Source organism: Hemicordylus capensis, chromosome 2 (genome assembly GCF_027244095.1).
Source record: "Hemicordylus capensis ecotype Gifberg chromosome 2, rHemCap1.1.pri, whole genome shotgun sequence".
NCBI lineage: Eukaryota > Metazoa > Chordata > Lepidosauria > Squamata > Cordylidae > Hemicordylus > Hemicordylus capensis.
Window position 1 is genome coordinate 342,976,412 of NC_069658.1, and position 25,445 is coordinate 343,001,856.

Consider the following 25,445-nt stretch of genomic DNA (forward strand, 5'->3'; position numbering starts at 1 on the left):
AAGGAATGAGAGGAACAAACTGCGTGTTCTATTTTAACATGGATTTATGGTTTAGCCCTAACAGACTGTTTTCTGTAGCTATATTGATAAGTTCATTTGGAAATTATCCAAATATACAAACACTTTATAATAATTAATAATGATACACATTATACATAATGATGATACAAACAAGTTCATTTCAGAATATTACTTGGATCCCCTCTCTTATCTTACTTCTCTTTCCCTTCCTCCCACCTCTTTTCCTGCTTTGTCTCTTGTGGTCTCCACTATCGTCTTTATCCCCTTCCTCTCCCACTTGCCAATATAAGAGAATCATGTATAGAAAATATTTGTAAATATATTGAAATATATTTCTGGTATCCTGGTAAACAGTATTGCAGCAAGAGAGACAGCAGAAAGATATAGCTAGCTCTAAATAAAGGATGTATTACTAATAAGAGTTTTTTCACCTGGAATAATTATTTTCACTTCCACCATGTACTTAGTTTTTGTTTTTTGTTTTTAAGGGCAGGGAGGCTTAAACTGCATCACAAGAGCCAGTGGGCAAAGACTCACTCAAAAGTAAAGATTTCATACTAAGGGTGAAATTTTATGCACACTTACTTAAATATAAACTCCACTGAGCCTCCACTTAGGATTAAGCTGTAGGTCTATTTTCCTGGAATGTTAACAAAAGAACAGCCCTGCAGTGTCAGGCCCAAGGCCTGTCTAGTCCAGCATCCTGTTTCCCGCAATGGCCTACCAGATGCCTCTGAAAAGCCCACATAATGGTAACATAATGGTAAAGCAGTTCCCACTGAATGAGTTTATCCACTGAAAATATATGGAGGCATTGGTGTGATTTTTTTTAGTATTGGCATTATCTGTGAGAGAGTTCATTTTATCTGTTTGTCCATCCATCCCATCCCACTTTTTCTTTGGGAAATTCAGAGTGTTTCACTAAGGCCCCCTTCGGACATAATGTCAAACCGGAGGCAAAATCACCTCAGGTTCGCCCCCTGTGTGGTGGGGATTATCGGAACCGCAGTCCCCGTACCCAACCGTGGTTCCAGTTTGGGCCCCAAAACTAGGAATAAACCCTCAGTTTGTAGTGAGTTCCACTCACCCAACTGAGGGTCCACTCCTTTCTCTGTTATGTATGGATTGGGCTTCTTCCCCAAACCTCCGCCCATGGATTTTCCTCCCATTGACTAATGCGAGGAAAGGAAGAAAGAAGGGTTGGAAGGACCCCCTTTGCCAGCTCCCAGACTTGAGAATGTAATCATCTGGGAGTGTGCGGGTTGGAGGGGATGGAGGCAAACCACAGGTCCATTTGCCATTGTGTTCGAAGGAGACCATAGTGTTCTCAGACAGTCCCCCATCAAAGTACTTCCCAGGATGGAACTTGCTTAAGTTGAATAGTGTAATATTATCATGAATCCTCAGATAATTCCCTGGCATTCATAATGCTAGGGTATTTTACAAAATATGCTGTTTCTCACCAAATCAGTTCTGTCTGTTGCTGGAGAACACTGGAGAACAGTTGTGGACTAATAGTGACTGTGACATTGCACAGAAGTAGCAAAAACGGAAGCAGAAGTGACCTGCACATTCTCTTTTCACGCTTCCTGTATGCTATGTGAAGGGGGAGCTCATGTATTTTCTCAGCAGTAAGGTGTGAGATCCTTGCTTTGTGTATCATACCAGGTGTGCACAAAGAGCTTGAAGTCATTTATGCTTCCATGTTTGCTGTTTCATTGTAAAATCTAAAGTTGTCCAAATGGAATATCATTAGCTTCAGTTGTTGTTTTAACTAATGTCAAGGACCATGCCCATACCTGTAAATCTGCACTGGTTCGATGCACTCTAATACAAATTAAACCTTACCTCACAACTTACTGCAACTTCTGTCAAACATAGTGGCCCAAAGGTATGTTGATACTCCCTGGATTTACTTGTTTATAAGTAAACAGGTCCTTTCTGCACAATTATCTGACCTCCTGCATGAGCAGACACAGCTTCGGCTGTGTCAGCACCAGCCATTTTTCATGTAATATGCTGTTCCTACTATTTAGATTTGGATGTGCTGTCAATAATCCTCTTTAAATGGGTCCAAGTGGTAATTTTTATCTGATACACATATCTTTGTGCTTTTCCTTAAAACTGTCTGTATGTACCCTCTTTTGGCTTTCAAAGCCGCTTTCACCATAAAGGTACAATGTGCCGTTGATTCGGTGTCGACTCCTGGCACTCACAGAGCCCTGTGGTTGTCTTTGGTAGAATACAGGAGGGGTTGACCATTGCCATCTCCCATGCAGTATGAGATGATGCCTTTCAGCATCTTCCTGTATCGCTGCTGCCCAATATAGGTGCTTCCCATAGTCTGGGAAACATATCAGCAGGGACTCAAACCAGCAATCTCTGGCTTGCTAGTCAAGTCATTACCCTGCCACACCATTGCCCTACTTTCCCTGTAAATAAGAAGCAGCACGTAGTGAGGTGCTGTGTATTTAGTCCCAACTTTAAGCTAAGGGGTGTGTCTTAATGCACAATGAGCATTTCATCAGAGTATCAATGCAATTCATTTTCACCCAGACACTTTGACTAAAGCGTGCCTTTGCACACACATTGAGAAATTACTTTTTTTTTAAGAAAAAGGGATGAAGTGAATGGAAATCATAGGACAATAAATAGGCCATAAAATAGACCAGGTTAAACAATTTAAATGTTTAGGGATGACCTTCCAGTCTAATGGCTCCAAGAATGCTCACATCAGCTCAGTGGCTGAAGTGGCCAAGCGTAATATTGCAGCAATACAGAGATTTTTTTGGTCTAAGGCGGGGGGGTACTATATTCTGGCAGCAATCAAACTCTACAAGATCAAAGTGGTTCCTCAATTTCTATATGGAGCCCAGTTGGGGATGTATGCAAAATTTGGCGAACTTGAAAAAATCCAAACAGGTTTCTTGAGGAAGCTATTTGGCTCCCTCAACTGTGTGTCCAATGCGGTGATCCGCTCAGAGGCGGGCATTCTTAAATTGGAGTCCAAGGCCTGGATGTTATCAATAAACTATTGGACAAAACTGCATCTTTTCCCAACAGGATTAATCCTCAAATTACTGGCAGCAGAACCACAAGCATCCTGGTGCAAGGAAATAATGCATAAGCTTTCCTGCTGCGGATTATCTCTCACTTTTTTGTTGGAGGCTGGTGTGACTACAGCTCACAAATTGGTGCAGCAAAGACTGGTCGATATAGAAATACAAAATGAGAAGGCTATTTTACCACAGTTTTATAAATCTGTACAGCTTAAGACAGATTTAAGTCCAGCTACTTATTTGTTTATGATTACTCATTGTAATCATAGATTAGCCTTCTCTAGGGCAAGGTTTAATGCCTTTCCATCAGCGCTATTATACGGGAAGTATAACAAATTGCCCTATGAAAAACGCATATGTCCTTGCGGCCAGGAGATCGAATCAATGGCCCATATTCTATTAAAGTGCCCACTTTACCAGGATGTAAGACAGCAATTAATTAATCCCCTGCTAAATAATCTGAAGGGAAAAACCAGGGATTTCCTTGTAAAGTATTAGCTTTATTTGTAAAGTATTAGCTTTATTAGCTGATGAAGATTCAGCAATTTCCAGAACAGTTGCTAAGTACTATTATGTGGTATTTAAAATAAGAGTCTCAAAGTTATGAGTGTATTTTAAAATTGTCATTTTTAGATATATGTATACACTTATTTTAAGGATATTATACTATTTTATGTCATTTACTATTGTATATCTCTCTTTTGGTCATTGACCGTAAATAAAGTAATCTGAATCTGAATAGGACAATACTGAATGAAGAGCAAAGTGAAATAAAATTAGAGAATACAAGAAGAAGCTAGATGAACTTGGGAGAAATAGAGTGAACAGTGAACACACCCTTAGATCTTCCTTTTCTGCAACTCCCTGCAGAGCAGGGATACATACATCATCCTCCCTCCTGAAAAATTGGTTAGAAGTGGTGGAAGTCCTGTGTCCCTCAATGCCCTTCATGTTACTATTCTCTCCCTTTACCAGACGGTCAGCAAATTAGTCATTCAAGAAGCCAACGTTTCTGTCATGTACAAATGTGTAGCCTCCAACAAAGCAGGCCGCGATGAACGACTGATATATTTCTATGTGACTAGTGAGTATTGTGATAAAGTGGCTCATTTCTTTATCTTTCTTTCTGACACTTGCTCAAACAAGCCATTTATAAACATTTGTAGGATTCAAAAATTTAAAAATATAAATGTGATGAAACTTTCATCATGTTAGTTTTATGGAGTTCTATTGTAGTTTAATTTTTGTCAACTGCCTTGGGATGTCTTATGAAAAGTGATACAGAAATTGAACAATAAATAATTTTTAATGGTGAGACTCTAATTTTGATACTTAAATTTGAGTTTTGCCACTAGAACTCCACATTGGCCACCTGAAATCATATGTCATCATGACTAATATTTGAGTTTTTGCCAAAAGAAGATTTTTCAGACTGGGATTTCAGCATTTGAATTCTGCAGTTTTCACTTGGCTTGCCTTTGTCATATTTGAGTATGCGTATCTTAAAGTGAAATTTCATATTTCAAATTGGTTTAATCTCTAGCAAAAGCATAGGCCACTGTATAACATTCTTCACCCAGAGCAATAGGTGTCCAAGTTATAGGTGATTAAAAGTCAGCATGGAGTGTGCTGCACTCTGCAGAGTAGAGTAGCAAAGTGAGATCTAAGTCTTGGAGTTAGAAAACAGAAAATACATTGATCTCTTGACAAGCCCAGTTCACCTCTCATGCTTTCTGTGAGCAGATTTTGATGTTCAAGATCAGAGCTCTTTTTCCATAGATATATATTAAACCTTAACGCTGGCAGTCCTCAAGCATGGATGGTGCAGTAGCACCCCCTAGTGCTCTACTCCATGAACAGACTCTCATGTTGTCCTGGTTTCATTATTTAGGAGGTTTTGTTTCTTCAAGCAGCATATACACATACATATGTGATTGGGTGCCTATAAAGAGCCCTTAATGAGCAAAATGAGCACTGTACATGCAGGCAGGAATACATTGTTTATCAATGAAAACTACTTTGAAACTCAACCAAATTGTCAGTGAGTTTGGTTGGATCCGATCATAATTTGAGCCTAGCCTTCAGTGTTATGCTTAGTTTAACTAAGATTAATCCATTTCATATAAATGTGAAATCATAGTAATCGTAGGCAGACATTCTGACTCAATTACTTGACAGAAGTCCTATTGAAATTAATAGGAGCAGTTACTGATTAACTTGTCCTATTAATTTCAGTGGGATTTCCATTGAGGAATTTAGTTAGGTTTTCAGCCATGGTTTCTTTTCCTCCATGTCTGGATTGTAGTTTTATTTATGGATGGCGTCTTTCATCCTTCTATATGTCTGGATGAAGCCCAAGGTCCTGAAGTTGCCTTGTGGGCAGGACATGCAAAGCTCTGACTACAGGACTCTTTAGCCAGCATGCATTTAAATAATACATGCGAATGGTCAGTTGCCAGCAGTGCCTTTCCCCCCCTCTCCTTCAATACATAGCCTTAAGTGCATGAAGAGAATACTGTCCTATAAGCATAATCTGCGATAAGCGTTAAGGTTTTCAATCACACATCTGTTTCTTTACCTTGCTTTCCTGGCAGCCATCCCAAATGGGTTTGAAATTGAGTCACAGCCCTCAGAGGAGCCCATTGAGGGACAGGACCTGAGGCTTAGTTGCAATGCTGATAATTACACCTATGAGAACTTACAGTGGTATCGGCTCAACCTCTCCAAGCTGCATGATGAAGAGGGCAACCCGCTGGTCCTGGACTGCAAGAACGTCCACCACTACGCAACTCAGATGCAAGGCGAACTCCACTTCAAACCCAACTCCAATTATGCTGCCTTGACACTCACCATCCCAAATATCTCACTGGAGGATGAGGGAGACTACGTGTGTGAGGTGCAGAACAGGGAGAACAATGAGAAACACTGCCACAAAAAATACATCTCTGTTCATGGTAAGAACCACTGTAAACATGCTAGTCCGGTTGGTAGGCAGGGCTTCATGATTCTGAAAGGTGCACAGAAAGGAAAGGAAAGCCCTGTTCTCACCTTCAAAATTCAGGCTGACTCAAGGGGAAGGCAGGATCATGTTCACTGACTTCCATGTGTCTTCAGCCTCCACTGGCTCCAACCCTCGGTCTTCCTGCGTTCAGTTAAAGGTGAGAATGGGCTCTACACATTTACAGCTGTATACAGTTAAGGTCTGTATATGCAGTCGGGATTCCCAGTTGTGTGTACAGAGAGCCCGTTCTCACCTGTAACTGAGCATGTAGAGAATGGGAGGGGCAGAACCATCATCTAGGATTCCCCCTCCTCTTGCAGGCATTCCATTACTCTGGACTTTGAAGGTGAGAGTGGGCCTTTGATCAGAACAGAATGGTGGTGAGTAATCCTGGCTGTATGAAACTCTCACCACTCAATTCTGTGAGCTGCAAATTGGTTTACAAGGCACGTCTTCTTGAGTCACTGATTCTTCTTGAAATCTGGAGGATCAGCCTTCATTTGAAGACATGACAAAGGCAGGTGCTAACCCTCATAGCTGTAGAAAAATGGAGAAAAGGGGAAAGTAATGAGTCATATGACAGATAAAATAATCTCCAAATATGCATCTAGCATTATTTCCAAGTAATTCTTGGGCTTTTGAGAAGCTGACATGATTTTAAACATCCACAGTTAGCAGTATCGGTGTTCATAGTTATCCTGATCAGGCTAGCAGACTCTGCTGTAACAAAAGGAGTCTTGTTAAACTTCTTAACATTGTCACTCTTCTTGTTGGCGATATGTGGATTTAGGGGCAAAAATGTGACATGATGCGCAACATAATGCTGGCATTACCCATTAGCTGTTGCTGCTGCTGTGAATGTTCCAGGCAGCCCCAATGGTATTTCACAAATGGACAGTTGCTTGACTACTTAAAATGTGTCCCTGCAGTTGTGCAGCACAACTTCCATTGTTTTCAATGGAATTAGCACTATGCAACTGCAGGCACTCAGTAATTGCACAGCTCCCTGTTTGCGCTGCACTGTTGCAGCTGCCTGGTTCATGCACAGCAGCACCAACAGATGGCCATTGTATTGCACCTTGTGTAGACCATTATTTGTGGATATTAATGGCCCAGTATAAATGCAGTCTTCATGATTACTTAACCATGATCACAACATTACAATGTTAACTGTAACTGCTTAACAGGATCTGAAACCATACTTTAGATTTATTTTTACATCCATCCAGGGGTGTAACTATAATAGGGCAAGGGGAGACAGTTGTCTGGGGGGCCCACTGCCTTGGCCCCCCCCGAGGCAAGTCACATGACTGACTCCCCCAGCTGCGCACCTGCCCAGGCTTCCTTCAGTTATATTCATCCTCCAAAATTGATGTGGGTGTTAAGACCTGGAGCGACTAGAACAGCATGTCTTTCGTCCACAATTTACAGAACCTTTAAAAAAATAATTTACGATGATGTTCTATTGTGGCACATAGGTGATATATATATATATGGCTCATTTAAGATTTCTTTACTTCAGGAGCTGAGTTTCAGTGGGGGTGGAGGCATTTTAAAATCTTGTCTCTGGGCCCACTCCAACCTTGCTATGCCCCTGCATCCAACCCAGGTTAGCTCTGATCACAGTAAATGTTGCTGCTGACATCATAATGTTATGCTCTAGCCCTGAGTATATACTGCTACCTTAGCTTCACTAATTATCACCTTAGAGACCTCTTAATTTGGCCTCTTCTTGTTACATACTGGAAACCATACAAATGGCATTGGAGAAAAAATGCAACACTTCAGCTAGCTGGGACCTGGTTCCATAGTGACCGTGCAGATTTTATGCAGTTTGCAAATATAAAAGTTGCCATGTATTCATGCATGCATGCACACCGTATTTCCAAAGGCCAAAGTCTTCTGCTTCCCATGGAATCTTCATTCTTTTCTCTGTCAGCCAACAAGTCATCCTACCAAATTGGTTGTTTGTGCTTAACCCGCTTTATTTTCTGAATGTTATTCCTTTAGCTCTGGAGGTCCCCAGGTTGAAGCAGAACCTATCAGACATCTTGGTCAATGTGAGTGATTCCATAGAGATGCGCTGCAAAGTGGATGGCACACACATTCCAAACATCAGCTGGTATAAGGATGAGAAGCTCGTCGAAGAAGTGTCAGGTATAACTGATAGACAAGATCTGTGGCTGGAAAGAAGGGAGACATGAATCTTCCTCTGGTGCAGAATACTTACAAGCTTCTGATCTGGGGATATGGAGGTTTGAAAGTTCAAATCCTGGCTAGGGTTAATGGCCAGTAATGGGTGTGGTACATTCAGCTCAAGAGCAATCCAAGTGCTGTACCAAAATCTCCCCCCTTGGAATTCTTGAGGTCAAATCCCCACCCAGCCATGAAACTCTTTGAAAGCTTCTGGGTCAGTCATCACCTGTTAGTCTACTCTGCCTCACAGGATAGTTGTGAGGATACAGTGGGAGGGGGGAACCCATATGCACCACCTTGAGTTTGGGAATGCAGTAGGAATGCAGTTCATTCATTCATACTGAAAACCTTCCATGCTCCCTGCTTTGCTTGAATGCATGCACTAATATGCCCTACGAAGTGAGAAATATATGCACCGTGTCTTAATTGCATAGGAACAGAGCAATAAGAAAAATATATGGTAATGTAATAGAGATTGAGAATATGCTTCCAAATGACAGGCAGTCAACTCAATTTTATTTATGTAGTTTGCTTTAAGCCCGTCCCATAAATACCTGTACTTGAAATATGGGCAGCAGCCCAAAGGAGCCATTTGCTGGCATGAAAAGGAACCACAGACACAGCTTGAGCGATAGCTTTTCTGTAGTTATTGCCACCCCAGTTCCTTATAGCTATAAGGCAAGAGACTTTTAAGATTAAGCAGCTTGCTTCATCAGTTCTGAACTTAAAAATGACGGAAATCTCTGGCCACATACACTCTTCAAGTACACATGACTAAATAGCTCCTTTGGATAACAGGTTCACTGCTACTGTTCCGCAGTGGCAAGTCAGACCATATTAGAATCTGCCTCAAAGCAGAATTGTGGCACAAGGCAAAAGACTGTAGGAAACAATAGTTCCTTGGATTGTTAATCTACCATTAATCTGTGTTAAATTGTATGTTTATATATACACGGGCTGAGAAGGCGGGGGTGGGCAGAATCTGTGTAACTGCTAAGTACTGGAAGCCTTCCTAGACTTCCTCTGGCTGTGAAATCTTCAGAAATTACCTCCTGCACAGTTTCTGGCTTTTATTCAGAATCACAAGGACTAGTAACCTGTTACTCCCCCACCCCCCACCCCCCGCAAAGAAAGCTGAGCATTGTTAAGATCTACAGAAGTTACTGTACTATGAATTATAAGATATATTCTGTGATGTAAAGTAAAATAAAGTGTGCTGTCGAGTTGGTGTCAACTCCTGGCGGCCACAGAGCCCTGGGGTTGTCTTTGGTAGAATACAGGAGGGGTTGACCATTGCCATCTCCCGCGCAGTATGAGATGATGCCTTTCAGCATCTTCCTTTATCGCTGCTGCCCAATATAGGTGTTTCCCATAGTCTGGTAAACATACCTGCGTGGAATCAACATGCTTATATCTACCTGTGTCCATACTGATGTGCTGCCTGCTGTGAGAATTGTGCCTGCAAGGCTGCCACTGTCGTCATCCAAACCATGATTTTATTGCTAGTATATGAGACATAACTCCTTGAAAGTGCCAACAACAGATGTGAAATGTGATGGCGAAAGTGACTGATGTCGCCAAGGTCTAGTTAAGGTTCTGCTCTCTAGAAAGAACTTGTACTGTAAGCCCAAGGCCTGAGAATCCAAGCCTTCCCCAGGCGCCACCAGTTCACACTTGAAAGCCCTTGCCCTTCTGCCTGTTTCAGGGATTGACCTGGCAGATTCCAAGCAGAGGCTGAGTATCCAGAGGGTGAGAGAAGAGGATGCTGGCCTTTACCTGTGTAGCGTCTGCAATGCCAAGGGTTGTGTGAATTCCTCCGCCAGTGTCTCTGTGGAAGGTACTATTATTAACTTCAACCCTTAAGTCTCTAGGGGGGAAAGGTTTTTGGGAAAAAGCTGAAGGAGAAGCAGGAATTGGAGTCCATCAGAAAGAAAAGCCCTTCACCATGCCTAGGGGACAATGAAATTTCATCCTATTTCATTCAAACCACAAAAATAACACTCTCCTATATTTGTCCTAGCTTAAAGGGAATCCTGTATATTTCCAGCAGCATATGCTCTGCTTGCTTGCTCTCTCCCAATATATCCTCAGTGTTGCTATGTGCATATTTTGAACTCTCCAACTGCTAATTCTGCTATTGCTCTTCTTGACTCGTAGGCTCAGATGACAGAACCAATGTGGAAATCGTTATTTTAATTGGGACTGGTGTCATTACCATCTTTTTCTGGATTCTCCTAATCCTCATCTTCTGTAACATTAAGAGGGTAAGTCTCTTATTCTGCCTGGCCTCCAAGTGTACCCAGTTTGGTAATTAAGCGACGGAGGCTGACATCCAGACTAAGTTAGTCAATAGTACTACAGTATTGAATAACTTAGTACTTAGGAGGTAATCTGAAGGACTTATTCTATTACATTTAGTCAGGATGTCAGCCACTGGACCTTTTAAGATGTCATACAGAGCCAGAGTGTATCCACTTTTCAACATTACCCCCCCCCAATGGCCCTGACAATCACAATGGAATACAGCTGATTTTTTTATGTTGATCTGTTTTAATTTTTAATTAAAGTGATTATTTTAAAGTGATAATTTTATATTTTACAAGTAAGTGAGACCTGTCATTGACTAGCCCAAGTCATTTTGCATAGATTACACTGCTAAGAAAGTTAGAGAAATGAAATGCAGGAGACTAATATCAGAAATCATGACAATATTAGACTCTCTAATATTGCAGAAATCGTGATATGAGAGTGCTTGACCTCACCCCCAAAATGGAGTTTGGTTCTTTAGCTACACAAGCCGCTTCTGTGACAAAAGTTAATGGAGCAGCCTGCACAGGAAGAGTGGCTATTTAAATGTCAAACCTCCTGATGCATCACTCAGCTGAGAAGCAGGGAAAGTGGCTATTTTAACTTTAAACCTCCCTGCATGTCAGCTGAGAAGCACAGGGAGGTATAAAGTTTAAAAAGCCAGTCTCCTCACTTCTCCGCTGATGCGTGGGGAGGCTTAAAGAAATGGCACCTTGCAAGAGTGGATGCCGCTTTTTAAAATGTCTCCATGCACCAGCTGAGAAGTGGGGGGAGTGGCTATTTAAACTGTATACCAATTTAAGTAGGGGAGGTAGAAAACCATGGATAACCTAAACTGCCCCCCACAATAACTAAGTTGGAATACAGGAAAGTGAGCTGTGAATGGGCAAAAGAGTTATTCGAGGGCTACCTGCATGTCATTGAATTTTGTATTAATGTGCTTGCAAAAAGAGAATAAAGGAACAGTTAGAAATGTGTAGGATTTCAACTACAAACGTTATTCATTTTATTGACCAACTGAATAATAAAAATTGAATAAAATGGAATAACAGTAAATGTGAATCTGAGAAAGAACTTCCGCTTTTCTTGGGCATGATGTTATTTTGGAATTATTGATCTAATTATTAAGTGTTAAAATCTGTTGAGAACAATAACAGTTAAAATATGGTTATATTCAGTTTCTTCTTAAAAAAAAAAATCAAATCTTTGCCCAAGCATAGTCCAGTGTAAAACATGGTGCATTCAGCTAATTTGAGTGGTACAACATGCAAAATTTGGTATCTGTAAGTCAGCGGGAAGTATGACTTTATTTCGCACAAATGAACCAACAAACAAATTATTCAAAATATGTAATAATAGTTTATATATGTAAGCCATCTTGGTAAGATTATATTTTAAAGGCAAGCAGTAGATTTTTAAAGGCAAACAAGACATTTTGGTGCCTAAGCAGGACACTAAATGCCACCCTCCTGTCACCACACATACACACACATTTATTCCCCACCCACTTACTTGGCTGCTCAGTTCCTTGGTGAGAAGTGCTAGCAGTTGAACTGCTGCTATTTCTGCTTCATGGCCTTGGTTCTTTGTTGTGCATTGATAGCAAGCAAGAGCACTGCTGTAGTGAGCAGTGATACCACAGAGGAGGGAAAGGGAGAAAAGGAGGGATCTCAGTCCATAGAGTTAGGCTTGAGTAATGCTGCCCTTACTGCTAAGCTGGCTAGTGGTATCTCTTCCAGTTATATGGTGCTGCCAACAGCAGTAGTGGGGTGGGGGGAGGGTGGCTCCCAATCTGTTCCCCCAAATTTGCTACCTGAGATGGTTTGGTTTTGCTCTGCTGTATAGTAAGGCCAGCTCTGAAGGCAGAATATACATGCATAAGATAAAATGGATCCTTCAGTAAAATTGCTGTGGAAGGAAAATCAAAAGGGCCCTGCTCTCCTAGCTAGGTTGACCCCCATTGCTGGTTGTTCTCTGCAGCAATGTGCATAATGTTAATTTCCATCATCTCAAGAGCATGACCTAGGATACTGCACATCTGAAGGATGAACTCTGATTTGTGACATTCTTTGCTCAGATGCTAATTTAGAGAGAACTAGGGAAAACTGCAAGTTATCCTGGATTAACCATAAATGTTTTATTTCAAAGACATGCCCACTTTTATTGGGATAGACGTTTTATTGGTATTGATGTTGAAGTGTCAAACCACCTGCTTTCCCCCTTTGCTGTTCCAGGATATAAAAACCAAAACACAATGTAAATGATCAGGACAAAAAGAATACTGCAAGTGATTTTTCTATGTGCATTGCCAAATGACAGAGCCCTACTAGCCTCTCTTGCTTTTAACTTCACTCCTGCAGCCTGCTCATGCTGATATCAAGACTGGCTACCTTTCCATTATCATGGACCCCGGCGAAGTTCCTCTGGAGGAACAATGTGAATACCTGCCATATGACTCCAGCAAATGGGAATTCCCTCGGGAGCGACTTCGGCTAGGTAAGGTGGAGCACATTGTTTGTGACTAGTTAGAGATAGGGATAGTTCTTTTTCTCATTGCCATTTCTGTTTGGGTTTTTTTGTTTTGTTTTGTTTTTACATTTATATCCCGCTCTTCCTCCAAGGAGCCCAGAGCGGTGTACTACATACTTAAGTTTATCTTCACAACAACCCTGTGAGGTAGGTTAGGCTGAGAGAGTGACTGGCCCAGAGTCACCCAGCAAGTATCATGGATTTGAACTCTGGTCTCCCTGGTCCTAGTCCAACACTCTAACCACTACACCCCGCTGGCTTTCTGTTAGCTGGTTTCCATTACAAAACACACCTACAGAAGCAATTGTCCAGGCAATCAATCACAGAACTCGGTCTTTTCATTGTCCCAGCAAAACATCCATCATCACATTTCAGATCAGTATATGCACACATGCCTCTGTGCAGCTGCCCAGGAGTTGATGTAAGAGAGGCAGACAAGCAGTAGTCAGAGAAATGATGAAGTCATCATCCCTGTCCAGCCTGATCCACGGAGTTGCCCTCACCTTTCCCACACGTTCTAGTCAAGGGCAACAAATGGTACCTCACTTCCTTCCTTTGCTTTGTCAACTCTGGGTCTATCTCACTTCCTCCCTGGCTCTTTCTCTGAAAATGCAGCTCCCTGGAGATGGTAAAAACACCATTCCTTCCTCTTCCTTTTTCACACCTTTTCTTTCTGTCTTCTTCTTGTTGTTGTTGTTCTTGTTGTTCCAATTTCCTGTTCTGTTTTCGTCCCATTAAGTTACTCATTTGTGGGAACTTTGAATAGTTCTTACCATTGCACTTGGCCCTCTATTTATCCTACTCTTTTTTCCCTTTCTTTTTCAGGTAAAGTCTTGGGCCATGGAGCTTTTGGGAAAGTAATGGAAGCCTCTGCATTTGGAATTAATAAGAGTAACAGCTGTGAGACAGTGGCAGTTAAAATGCTCAAAGGTAGGCAGAATATATAGCTTATGTTAATATTTAGCTTCTGTTAATTAGAGTATTAGTTGTCTGTCTGGAAACAAAAGTCTGGTTCATATTTGTCTCTGGAAGACATCTTTCCCATTATAAATTCCACATCATTTCCTCAGTGCCCACCTGTACTTTCACAACGGCTGTTCAGCATCGGCCCTCCTGCAGATGTTGGCCTGCAACTCCCATAATCCCTGGCTATTGGCCACTGTTAGGGATGTGCACAGAACCTCACCAGGTGGCTCGATGGTGGCGGTGGGGTGCACTTTAAGGGGGGGGGAGGGTGCACTTATCCCTCCCTCTGCTTTTCCCCTGCTGGCGCCCAGTTTTCCTCAAGTCCTATGGGGTGGCAGCGTATTTCCCTACCGCCCCGTTCGCTCTTCAGCCGGAAGTGGCCGGAAGTAGCGTGTGTGTGTGTGCGCCCGGTGGGCACAAGTGCGTGCACGTCACAAGCGCCCATGCGCCCACACACCAGGCACACGCGTGCCAGCTACTTCTGTAAAAGGGCCTCCGAACAGGTTCGTGCACATCCCTTGCCACTGTGGCTGGGGATTTGGGGAGTTATAATCCCAAAACAGCTGCGGGGCCAAAGCTGAGCAGGCCTGGCTTACACCAACAGGATCCACTAAGCTGATTCCTTCACTGAAGCAGAGATGCTCTAACCCCCAGATCTTGGGGCCCCGGTCCGTGGCCCCTAAGGCCCGGGGAGCCTCCAAATGGCCAGGGGGGCTCCAGCAGCCACCCCACATCCATCCCACCAAACCTCCATTATTATTTTTAATTAAAGCCACCGCATGGCCAAGGGGTGGCTGCCAGTGGGGCTGAGCGGAGCAGTCCTTCTCCTATTCCCCCTCCCCTATTCCCCTTGCCCTGGTGGTGGCCGAAGCAACGCTGGGCCCGTTCGCTCAGGCCAGCATCTTCTACCAACTGCGAGGTGCGCCAGTTGAGAGATCATCGCAAGCCCATCATGAGCTTGCAGTGATCTCTCAGCTGCACAGGCACACCTCGCAGTTGGTAGAAGATACTGGCCTGAGCGGATGGGCCCAGCATTGATCTGGCCATCACTGGAGAGGAGAGAGCGGAGGAGGACTGCTCCGTTCACCCCCAGCAGCCACCCCTCAGCCGTGCAGCGGCTGTAATAACATTTTTAAAATGCAGGTTTAGCGAGGCCCCCCAAGTGTAGGTTTCGGGGGGGGGGCCTCGCAGACCTGGGAGGTCTGGGCACCCAAATCAGCTAGGTGCACCCATACACTAAAGTAAATAGCAATTAACTCTCAGTTATTTGGTCTTTGACTCTGCCTATTCTGTCAGTATCCACTAATCAGTATCCTATCTCTCCTGGTAGAGCTCTCATTGCAAGGACAGCCATGTTGGAGCTGGCTAAGCTTGAAGCTATTTATTTAATGTTATAAGACTTGGCTTGTATAACTGAGGCCTGGATGGGGGGCGATAGTGGCCCATTTTGGGCCCGGCTTCTCCCACCAGGCTACTCTGTTGTGGAGCAGGCATGGGGAAGTGGGGGTTGGGCAGTGGAGTGGCTGTGCTCCATAAGAATGCAATTTCCGTTACCAGGGCCCCTGTGTGACAGTTGACTTATATTGAGTGTGTATTTCTGAGGCTGGCAACTAAGGATAGATGGGGGATTCCGTTGGTGTATCATCCACCCCGCTGCCCAACTGACTCCCTAACTGAGCTGACGGAGCTGGTCACAGAGCTGGTGTTGGAGTCACCCAGACTTTTAGTGCTGGGGTGGCTTTTAGTGCTTCAATATCCATTGTGAGGCTGACTTGTCTGGTGCAGCTCAGGAGCTCATAGCGGCCATGACAACTATGGGCCTATCCCAACTAGTGTTCCCTCTAACAGAAAATCCTGGATGTTTTTGACTACAACTCCCAGCATCCTCAGCCAAAACCCACTGCAGCTAGGGATTCTGGGAGCTGTAGTCAACAACATCTGGGATTCCCTCTTATAGGGAACACTGATTCCAACTAGTTTCAGAACCAACTCATGTTGCTGGCCACACACTCGATTTGGTATTTTGTTCAGATCAGGGGGGTGTTCCGTGGGTGGGGCATCCTGTGGTTTCCCCATTGTCACGAATGGACCATTGGTTGGTTTCACAGCCACAACCCAGCCCTGCAGGGCGGAGGACCTATTAAGATGGTCTGCCCAAGATGGCTGCTGCATCCTGGAGGATTCCAAAAAGCCTTGGAGACTTTTAATGTTGGTCCTTCCAGTGATTCTGTCGATGCCCTGGTGGGAACCTGGAACAGGGAACTCACCAGGGCAGTAGACACAATTGCTCCTAAATGTCCCTTCCGACCTGCTTTAAAAGTGGCACCTTGATATACAGAGGAGTTGCAGGGTCTGAAGCAGCAAGGTAGGTGACTGGAGCACAAGTGGAAGAGAACTCAGCTTGAAATTATTTTTTTTTTTTGCTTTTAATTTTTTAATTGATTTTTACAATATCTTAATCTCGTAACATCCAATTAAACAAATGTTGACTTCCCGCTCACCAATCCACGTGAATCACTAACTATACAATTCAACCATTGCTATAGTAATTCAAAACATATATCCTTTACCTTACAAACTCGATTTTACTCTACTCAACTTGCTAATATTACTAAATTTCAAACCCTGTTGAAAAATCAATATTAGAAAAATAGTTCTTTAGGTATAATAAGAATGGTTTCCAAACTTCTTTAAAACATTCCAAGAGAGAGTTTTGATCTCAAGAGAGTTTTGATCTCTTATCAGTACTGTAAGTTTTGCCATCTCAGCATATTCCAAAATTTTTATCAACTAATCTTCTTTTGAGGGCAATTCATTATCCTTCCATTTCTGCGCATATACTATTCTGGCCGCCGTGGTTGCATACATAAAGAATGTTAAATTTCTTGTGGAAAACACTCCTTGCGTTATTCCCAGCAGGAAGGATTCTGGCTTCTTAGGAAATGTCATTTTGAAAATTTTCTTTAACTCATTATATATCATGTCCCAAAAGGCCTTAGCCTTCCTACAAGACCACCACATATGAAAAAAAGATCCTTCAGAGTGTCCACATTTCCAACATTTGTTTGAAACATTTTTATACATTAATGCCAGTTTTTTAGGTGTCAAATACGACCTATACATCATTTTATAATCATTTTCTTTTAAAACATAACATGCAGTGAACTTTAAATCAGTTTTCCATAATTTTTCCCAGGCTGCCATTTCTATATTATACCCCACATCTTGAGCCCATTTTACCATAGTCGTTTTAACCACTTCATCTCTTGTCTCCTCCAAAAGTAAGAGCTTATACATTTTAGAAACTAATTTTTCATCATTTTCACACAGCTCCTTCTCAAATCTCGACATTTGATCCTCAAATCCAACTTTAAGATCCTTCTTATAAATTTCATTTAACTGATGATACTGAAACCAATTACTAACCAAATTTTGAACTTCAATTAGGTTTTTAAATTTACAGGCCTTTTCTTGGAAACATAACAAATCCTCAGCTCGAAATTGACAGGACACAGCATAGACCCCATTTGAAGGTTTATGCAGAAGCAGTGCATGTAGCAAAAAAACAATTCTGATCTGCACACATTGCTTCTGCAGGTTCATGTTCAGCAGAGCTGTCCCGGGTTATGAGGAGTTTGATTCAAGTTCCTCCAGTTTCAAACCAGTCACTGAAGACTTTGTTCTGCTGCAATGCTTTGAATGGGTTCTTGAAGACAAAATATCTTGTATTCCTACCGACTCCACTATTTTTGCAGAATCTATTAGGATGGTGTCCAATCCCTCTTGCAGTATTAGATTGGATCAGTTTCAATCTGTGATGCCTGAGGACATGGACAAGCTGCTTGGGGTGGTGCGCCCAACTTGGCTGCTTCTATCTAGCAGGGAAATTGTTAGAGATAGCCTAGTTAATATCATTAACTCATCGCTGAGGGAGGGTAGGATAGGGGTGTGCATGGAACTGACTGGTCCAGTTCGGTTCAAGTCTGGACTGGACCCGAACCGGACCAGGCCAGTTCGGTCCCACACCCTCTTGAACCCCCCCCCCCCGCCCCCAGTTTGGTCCTGGGGGGTTCGTGAACATTTTTTTTACTTACCACCTTTGGGGGAGTTATTGGAGGCAGTGGGGGGTTCCACGGAGGTTCCCCCTTCCCCCGCCGGCCTCATTTCATACCTATACCAACCGTTTGAACAGCTTTTCAGCCCTTCCTCCGCAGCAGCGGCCATTTTGGAGGCTGCCTTGCCTGCGCAATTGGCCTTTGCGTGGTCTGGGATACATTCGATGTTTGGCATCGAACCTGTTTGCACATTCCTAGGGTAGGATGCCTCCTTGTTTGAAGGATGCAATTATTAGACCACTTCTTAAGAAGCTTTCCCTAGATCCCTCAGTGATGGATAGTTATAGGCCAGTCTGCAATCTCCCATGGTTGGGCAAGGTGACTGAGAGAGTGGTGGATAACCAGCTTCAGGCAGTTTGGGAGGAAACCAATTATCTATACACATTTCAAACTGGCTTTAGAGCAGGCTATGGGATTGAGTCCAACTTGGTCGGCCTGATGGATAAGATTTACCAGGGAATTGACAGAGGGAGTGTGGCTCTGTTGGTTCTTTTGGATCTCATGGCAGCATTTGATACCATCAACCATGGTATCCTTCTGGATCGCCTGGGGGAGTTGGGGATAGGAGGCACTGCTTTGCGGTGGTTCCGCTCCTATCTCTCAGGCAGATTCCAGATGGTGGAACTTGGTGACGGTTGCTCTTTGAAACAGGAGCAATTCTGTCACCAATACTTTTTGACATCACATGAAACTGCTGGGTGAGGTCATCAGGCAATTTGGTGCAGGGTGTTATCAGTATGCTGATGACACTTAAATCTATTTTCCCTTATCATCATCATCATCAGGAAATGGCATTCACTGCCTAAATGCCTACCTATGGGCAGCAGTGGGCTGGATGAGGGATAACAAATTGAAGCTAAATCCAAGCAAGACAGAGGTGATCATTGTGGGGGATCAGAATTTGAAGGATGAGTTAGAACTCCCTGTGCTGAGTTTGGTTACACTCCCCCAGAAGGAACAGGTACACAGCTTGGGAGTGCTCTTGGATCCAGGCCTCACTCTGGCATCTCAGGTAGAAGCTATGGCCAGGAGCACTTTCCATCAACTTCGGCTGAATCGACAGCTGCGTCCATTCATTGATGAAAATGACCTCAAAACAGTGGTGCATCACCTCTATTGCAATACACTCTACATGGGGCTGCCTTTGTACATAGTTCAGAAACTTCAGTTAGTTCAAAATGCGATAGCCAGACTGGTTCTGGGGTAACCCAGAGAGACCATATTATGCCTGTTTTAAAACAGTTGCACTGACTGCTGATATGTTTCCAGGCAAAATACAAAGTGCTGATTATTACCTTTAAAGCCCTGTACAGCTTGGATCTGGGCTACCTTAGAGAGCGCCTTCTTCTGCATGATCCCCACCGCACATTAAGGTCATCTGAGGAGGTCCGTCTCCAGTTACCATCGGTACGTCTGGTGGCGACTCGGAAACGGACCATCTCTGTAGCTGCTCCGGACTTATGGAATGCACTCCCTGCAGATATCTGCAGTTTAGGCTCACTGTTGGCCTTTAAGAGAACCCTAAAAACTTATTTGTTTGGCCTGGCCTTCCAAGGTTTTTAAATTGTTTGGGGGTATTTTAACTGGTTTTAAATTGTTTTGAATTGTTTTTATATTGTTTTATGTAGTGTTTTTTAAGATGGTGTTTGTTTTATGTCTTTTTAAACTTCTTGTGCACCGCCCAGAGCCTATGGATGGGGCAGTCTATAAATGAAATAAATAAATAAATAAATTAGTGAACTGATTTGAAAAAAATGCTATGATATCTCCACATGATATTTTGATGATGCTTATAGAAGCTATATGTTACTAAACAACATAGACTGGGTTTACAGAGTCTTTAAAACTTAGGTTTAGGCCCAGGTAGGACAAAAGCTATCCAGTCCAGGAAGATCGGGGCAGGCAGTCGGGCAGCACCAGGATTAGAAGGAGCCACAGACTTGGATTGAAAGCTGTCCCTGAGAAGCACAAGCTGGCATGGCTGATTACAGATGACCATTTACCAAGTAGTAAATTCATTAATCTGTTAATAGAGCCAGTCTTACATTTAGTTCATCTGGACAGCATTTTGCAAGTGGCAGTACTTGCAGCAAAACACAACGAAAGGGCCTTTCCTTTCCAGTGCCACCTTGGGACATTGTGCATACTATACTGAACAAGAAGTATAGTATATGATGGAACAAGAAGGCTTTTGTGGGTTGCTAAGCGGGGTGGCTGAAAAGTTGGAGAAAGTCAGGAGGAAGTATGTAGAAAATGACAGAAGGAATACTCAGCTAGCTATTGAACAGGAAAAACAAATTACTTCAGAGAGGAGGGATAAGTAAGGAATTGAGCAGGCCCAGGATGACGTCAAAGAGTGATTCTTGGAGGCCATGGAGAGTGACCATGGATGAGGTCTGAGAGTGATTTCCTCCACTGCTGTGGGAGAGTTTATCAGCAGACAAAGGGGAAGGGAGCAAGCCTACCCAGCCAGCTTTTAGAAAGAAGTGGGGAGGCAATAGGCATCAGTACTGATACAAAGTAGTGCCAATGAAAGGGGAGATATTTTAATATTTCGCAAAGTGTACAAAACAACCTAGGGCCAATCTATCTGTGAATCGCACAGATTACTGCTTTTAGCTAATAAGCATACTGAAACACTGATAGCCGGGGAATAACTCATTTTATAGAAATCCTTAAGGTCTGTAAAACTAATAAAAGATTTTCATAATCAAAGTAACATTTTAAATTGTACCTTTTAAATATTTCTCTGTCTTTCTCCTTTTTTTAATTAACTGTTGGGGTTCTTCTAAAATTAAAATTGGTACCAATTAGGGTAGAGAAACTGTAGAAAAATATTCTTTCACTGGTTATTTGAAAAAGCTTGTGGTTTAGTAATGGCTGTTAAAGTGGAAGCAGATAAGTCTCATTAATTCCTATGGGAGAGATTTAAACATGTGCTTAACTTTCCCACTGAAATCAATAGGAAGCACTTTGGCTACATTGTGTCCTAAATTTGTGTGTTTGTTGGCTAACCATTAGGTTTTTAAAACCAAATCTCTAACTTTAAAAAAAGAGAGAGAGGATTAAAAAAATTACTCTTGTCAAATTCCTAAAGCATTTAGCAATATTTTTGTACTGAATATACACAGAGAAGCCAAAAAAAAAGAGTGTTTTTATGGGACATAGACAGAAAAAGGATTTAAATATAGAATAATATTATCATATGCATGCAGAGCTGCATATGTAAAACTGCTGTAGTTCTAAAGCAGAGCTCTTTTTAAAAGTACAGTAAATGTAATTCTGTGGCTTTTCTATAGACATTGCTACTGCTAGTCTTACGAGGCCCACTAGATTATTTAAGAGAAACAGTAAGGAGCAGGAAAAGGAAACAGTAAAATGTTATGATTCCCAGAGACTGACTGCAGTGCAGGAGACAGAAATTTAGCTAGGACTATGCTGTGGGTGATGATGTGAAAACAGATGTGAGTGACATACTCTAATGGAGCAACAATTGACTCCATAGACAGCTACAGGTGCTGCTCAGATTCTCCAGGTGTCAACTTTTTTGCATTAGCTGTTAGGAACATAGGAAGCTGCCATATATACTGAGTCAGACCATAGGTCCATCTAGCTCAGTATTGTCTACACAGACTGGCAGCAGCTTCTCCGAGGTTGCCTCACAGCCCTATCTAGGAGATGCCAGGGAGGGAACTTGGAATCTTCTGCTCTTCCCAGAGCTGCTCCATCCCCTAAGAGGAATATCTTACAGTTCTCACACATCAAGTCTCCCATATACAACCAGGGTGGACCCTGCTTAGCTAAGGGGACAAGTCACGCTTGCTACCACAAGACCAGCTCTCCTCTCCCCATAAGACCAGCTCTCCACAAGACCAGCTGTTCAAGGGTACCTTTGGGTATTTAGGGTATTGTTTGTCAAAATAAACCTCTGGGTCTAAAATTCCACAGGAAGCTCTGAACCCATCTGCTTCAGTCACAACCATGAAAATCCAAACCCCTTAGAATTCTAACTTTTCAGAAAAGCTTGAGGCATAATTCCAAATTAGCAAGGGGCAATTCAGATGATGCTCTGTTTAGAACCCACCTGTTCTCTCTGAAGGTACGTTGGATGTCCATGTTATAAAACATTGGAATTAGACTGCTAAGTTCAGCCTAAATATTTCAAGAGTTAATTACTATGTAGCTTATGCCTACGTGCATTGGTATCAAGTAGTCCTGAAGGTAGATGAGCATTTCCAGTGGGCAGGGTGGACATATCCAGTCCTACTCCCCTACCTATGAAGACTCTAAACTGTGAGAGACTTGTTGAACTCTTCCCAAGAAATATTATTTGGGGCAATAGCTGCAAGTACCTTACCGAATAATTTACTCTTGTGCAAAAGGGATTCAAGAGTGACACTTGCAGTCCCCACTGAAAATTGTTTGCAAGGCATCAGCTAATACATTTCATATGCTGCAAATTAGCAGATGAACTACAAATGTAGCTTATGCCTTGCAAACAATTATCAGTTGGGTCAATTAACAGAAGTTGAACATGGTGCATCTACCGGTATATGCAGTAGCATTGCCATGCAGGGCCAATCAGCATGTGATGATGGCTATGTTGCATGGGATTCATCAAGGCAAATGTTTGGAGGACAAAGGCTCTTTTGCGCAGTCATGAGAGCATTAAATGTCATGCCATTTAATCAAAAGCAGTATACTTATTGTCTGGAGAAGTTGTCCATGCTGTGCAGTTGCGTAGGCTACCCTTTCTCCCTTGTAGAAGTGATTTTATGGAATGAAGGGAAGTGTATTTTGTTCGTTGTGGTTATTTTAACGTCTCATAGTGTAATGCTATGTTTACATTTTTAGGAAAGGAAGAAAGAAAGAGAGAGAAAAAGCTTGAATGGTTTGGGTGACCAATAGAGATGTAAATGAAGCTGGAAGCAGAGATTAGGAAGTAAATGTTACATGGTTTTATGTTTTCAGAGGGAGCTACTGCAAGTGAGCATAAGGCACTCATGTCAGAGCTGAAGATTCTCATCCACATCGGAAACCATCTCAACGTGGTTAACCTGCTGGGTGCCTGCACCAAACCAAATGGTAAGTATTCTTTCTCAGCTTAAATGACTAACAGGAGATGTCAGGGGAAAATACAAGATTTTTTATCTGTCTGTGCAGCAGTCTCTCAGCCACACTGCCCTTGTATACATTCCTCTGTGTTTGGTAGTGTATCATAAAGATGTATCATGAAGATTGTACAGTGTGACAGTCAAGGTAAAATGAAGCCTCATACTCTGAACACTGCCTAAAGAACATATTTGCTTTTTGGCTTTCTTTCTGCAGGTCCCCTGATGGTTATTGTTGAATTCTGTAAATATGGAAACCTCTCCAATTACCTGCGAACCAAACGGGAAGGATTTAGTCCTTATGGGGTATGTGACTGACATTATCTTGGTAATATTTCTAACCTCGTCTTCCAGATAGACAAAAAAAGTGTGTGTCATAGATCTAGTATGTTGCAGACCTGAGAATATGATGCAAAGAAGTCTGTCTGTCTATCATATTTATATGCTGCCTAATATGTGTATCTCTAGGTGGTGCACACAATACAGAGTAAACACGAAACAATTTCACAGAATAAAAACAATTAAATAGTTTAAAATTAATTTTAGTTAAAAGCCTGAGAAAACAGGTGTGTCTTGAGGGTCTTTTTAAAAGCAATCGGAGATGGAGATGCTCTTATTTTGACAGGAAGCATATTCCTTAAGCCCTGGGGCAGCCACAGAGAAAGCCTGGTCCTGAGTCACCACCAAATGAGCCGGTGGCAACCGTAACTGGATCTCCCCAGATGATCCTAATGGGCAGCAGGGTTCATGATAAAGAAGTAGGGATGTGCACGAATCGTGATTCGATTCGACTAATTCGAAGCACAGCCTGGGCACCTTTTTAAAAGGGAGGAGAACAGGACTGTACCTTCTCCTCCACCACTCACCACAGCTTTCTGCTGCTGCGGCAGACTCCACAGCTGCCCTTATGCACTGGCAGCGCTCGCCCCAGCTGCTTTTGCACAGTGGTGGCATGCACATGGTCCCCGTGCATGTGCAGTGCCCATTTGTGTGAACAACAACCACGCTGACCACAGAAATTACAACTGCGCATGTGCAGAGGCCACGTGCATGCTGCCAGTGCACGAGGTCAACTGGGGCAAGCACTGCCAGTGCATGAGGGCAGCTGGGGAGCATACCGCAACAGCAGGAAGTTGCGGCGAGCAGAAGAGTAGCAGGTACAGACCTGTTCTCCTCCCTTTTAAAAGTGCCCAGGCTGTGCTTCGAATTAGTGATTGAATCACAATTTGTGCACATCCCTACTTTTTTAATATGAACCCTCATCATCTGGGGAGATCTTTGGATAGACTAGATGGACAAATACAAATGTTGTTTTAAAAATCAGTGTTATATGATCCCTTTGGGTTGTCCCAAAGACCAGTCTGGATGCTGTATTCTGTGCCAATTGTAGTTTCCAGACGATATGCAAAGGCAGCCCCACATAGCATGCATTACAGTAGTCAAGGTTGGAGGTTACCAGAAAAACCACTGTTTTAAGGTTATTTTCCTCCAGAAATGGTCAAAGCTGACATCATTTGAAGCTGATAAAAAGTGCTCCTGGCCACTACCTCAGCCTGAGAAACCAGAGAGAGTTTTGGATCCAGGAGCATTCCCAAGCTACCTACTTTTTATTTTGAGGGAAGTGTAACCCCACCCAGAACAGGCAGATCTAAACCATCTGGGTTTCAACCACCCACAGTCAGTACCTCCATCTTATTTGGATTTAACTTCAGTTTGTTATCCCTCATCCAGCCCATTACAGGCAGGCATTCAGGGAAGTTATGTCATTTCCATCTTATTTATTTATTATTTCTCTGTGTAACCGCCCTGAGCCATTTTTGGAAGGGCGGTATAGAAATTGAATAAATATAATAGAAATCAGATAAAGAATAATAATAATAATAATTTCCTGATGAGGTTGATATGGAGAAATAGATCTGGGTGATATTGATAACACCCTGCACCAGACCTCCTGATTATCCCTCCCAGTGGTTTCACGTAGATGTTAAAGAGCACTGAAGATAGTATGCAGCCTTGTGTAACGCCATACTTTAGTTCTCACTTTGCAGAGCAAGTTTCCAAAGCAACACCATCTAGAATCTACCAGAGAGGTAGGAACCAAACTCTGTCACACTCCCTCTGTCAATAACTAGTTGGAGAT

The 25,445-nt window shown here is 42.7% G+C and overlaps 1 protein-coding gene across 2 annotated transcripts in view; it reads left to right on the forward strand.

Annotated features, from left to right (window-relative positions):
* FLT4 (fms related receptor tyrosine kinase 4) overlaps window positions 1-25,445 on the forward strand; it is a 150,750-nt gene that overhangs the window by 102,630 nt on the left and 22,675 nt on the right. For both annotated transcript variants that reach the window (XM_053298500.1, XM_053298499.1), the window contains exons 12-20: window positions 4,056-4,164; window positions 5,675-6,034; window positions 8,092-8,238; window positions 9,983-10,114; window positions 10,435-10,541; window positions 12,945-13,080; window positions 13,939-14,043; window positions 23,166-23,279; window positions 23,523-23,611. In XM_053298500.1, coding sequence (XP_053154475.1) covers window positions 4,056-4,164; window positions 5,675-6,034; window positions 8,092-8,238; window positions 9,983-10,114; window positions 10,435-10,541; window positions 12,945-13,080; window positions 13,939-14,043; window positions 23,166-23,279; window positions 23,523-23,611 — 1,299 coding nt within the window. The remainder of the gene's footprint in view (window positions 1-4,055; window positions 4,165-5,674; window positions 6,035-8,091; window positions 8,239-9,982; window positions 10,115-10,434; window positions 10,542-12,944; window positions 13,081-13,938; window positions 14,044-23,165; window positions 23,280-23,522; window positions 23,612-25,445) is intronic.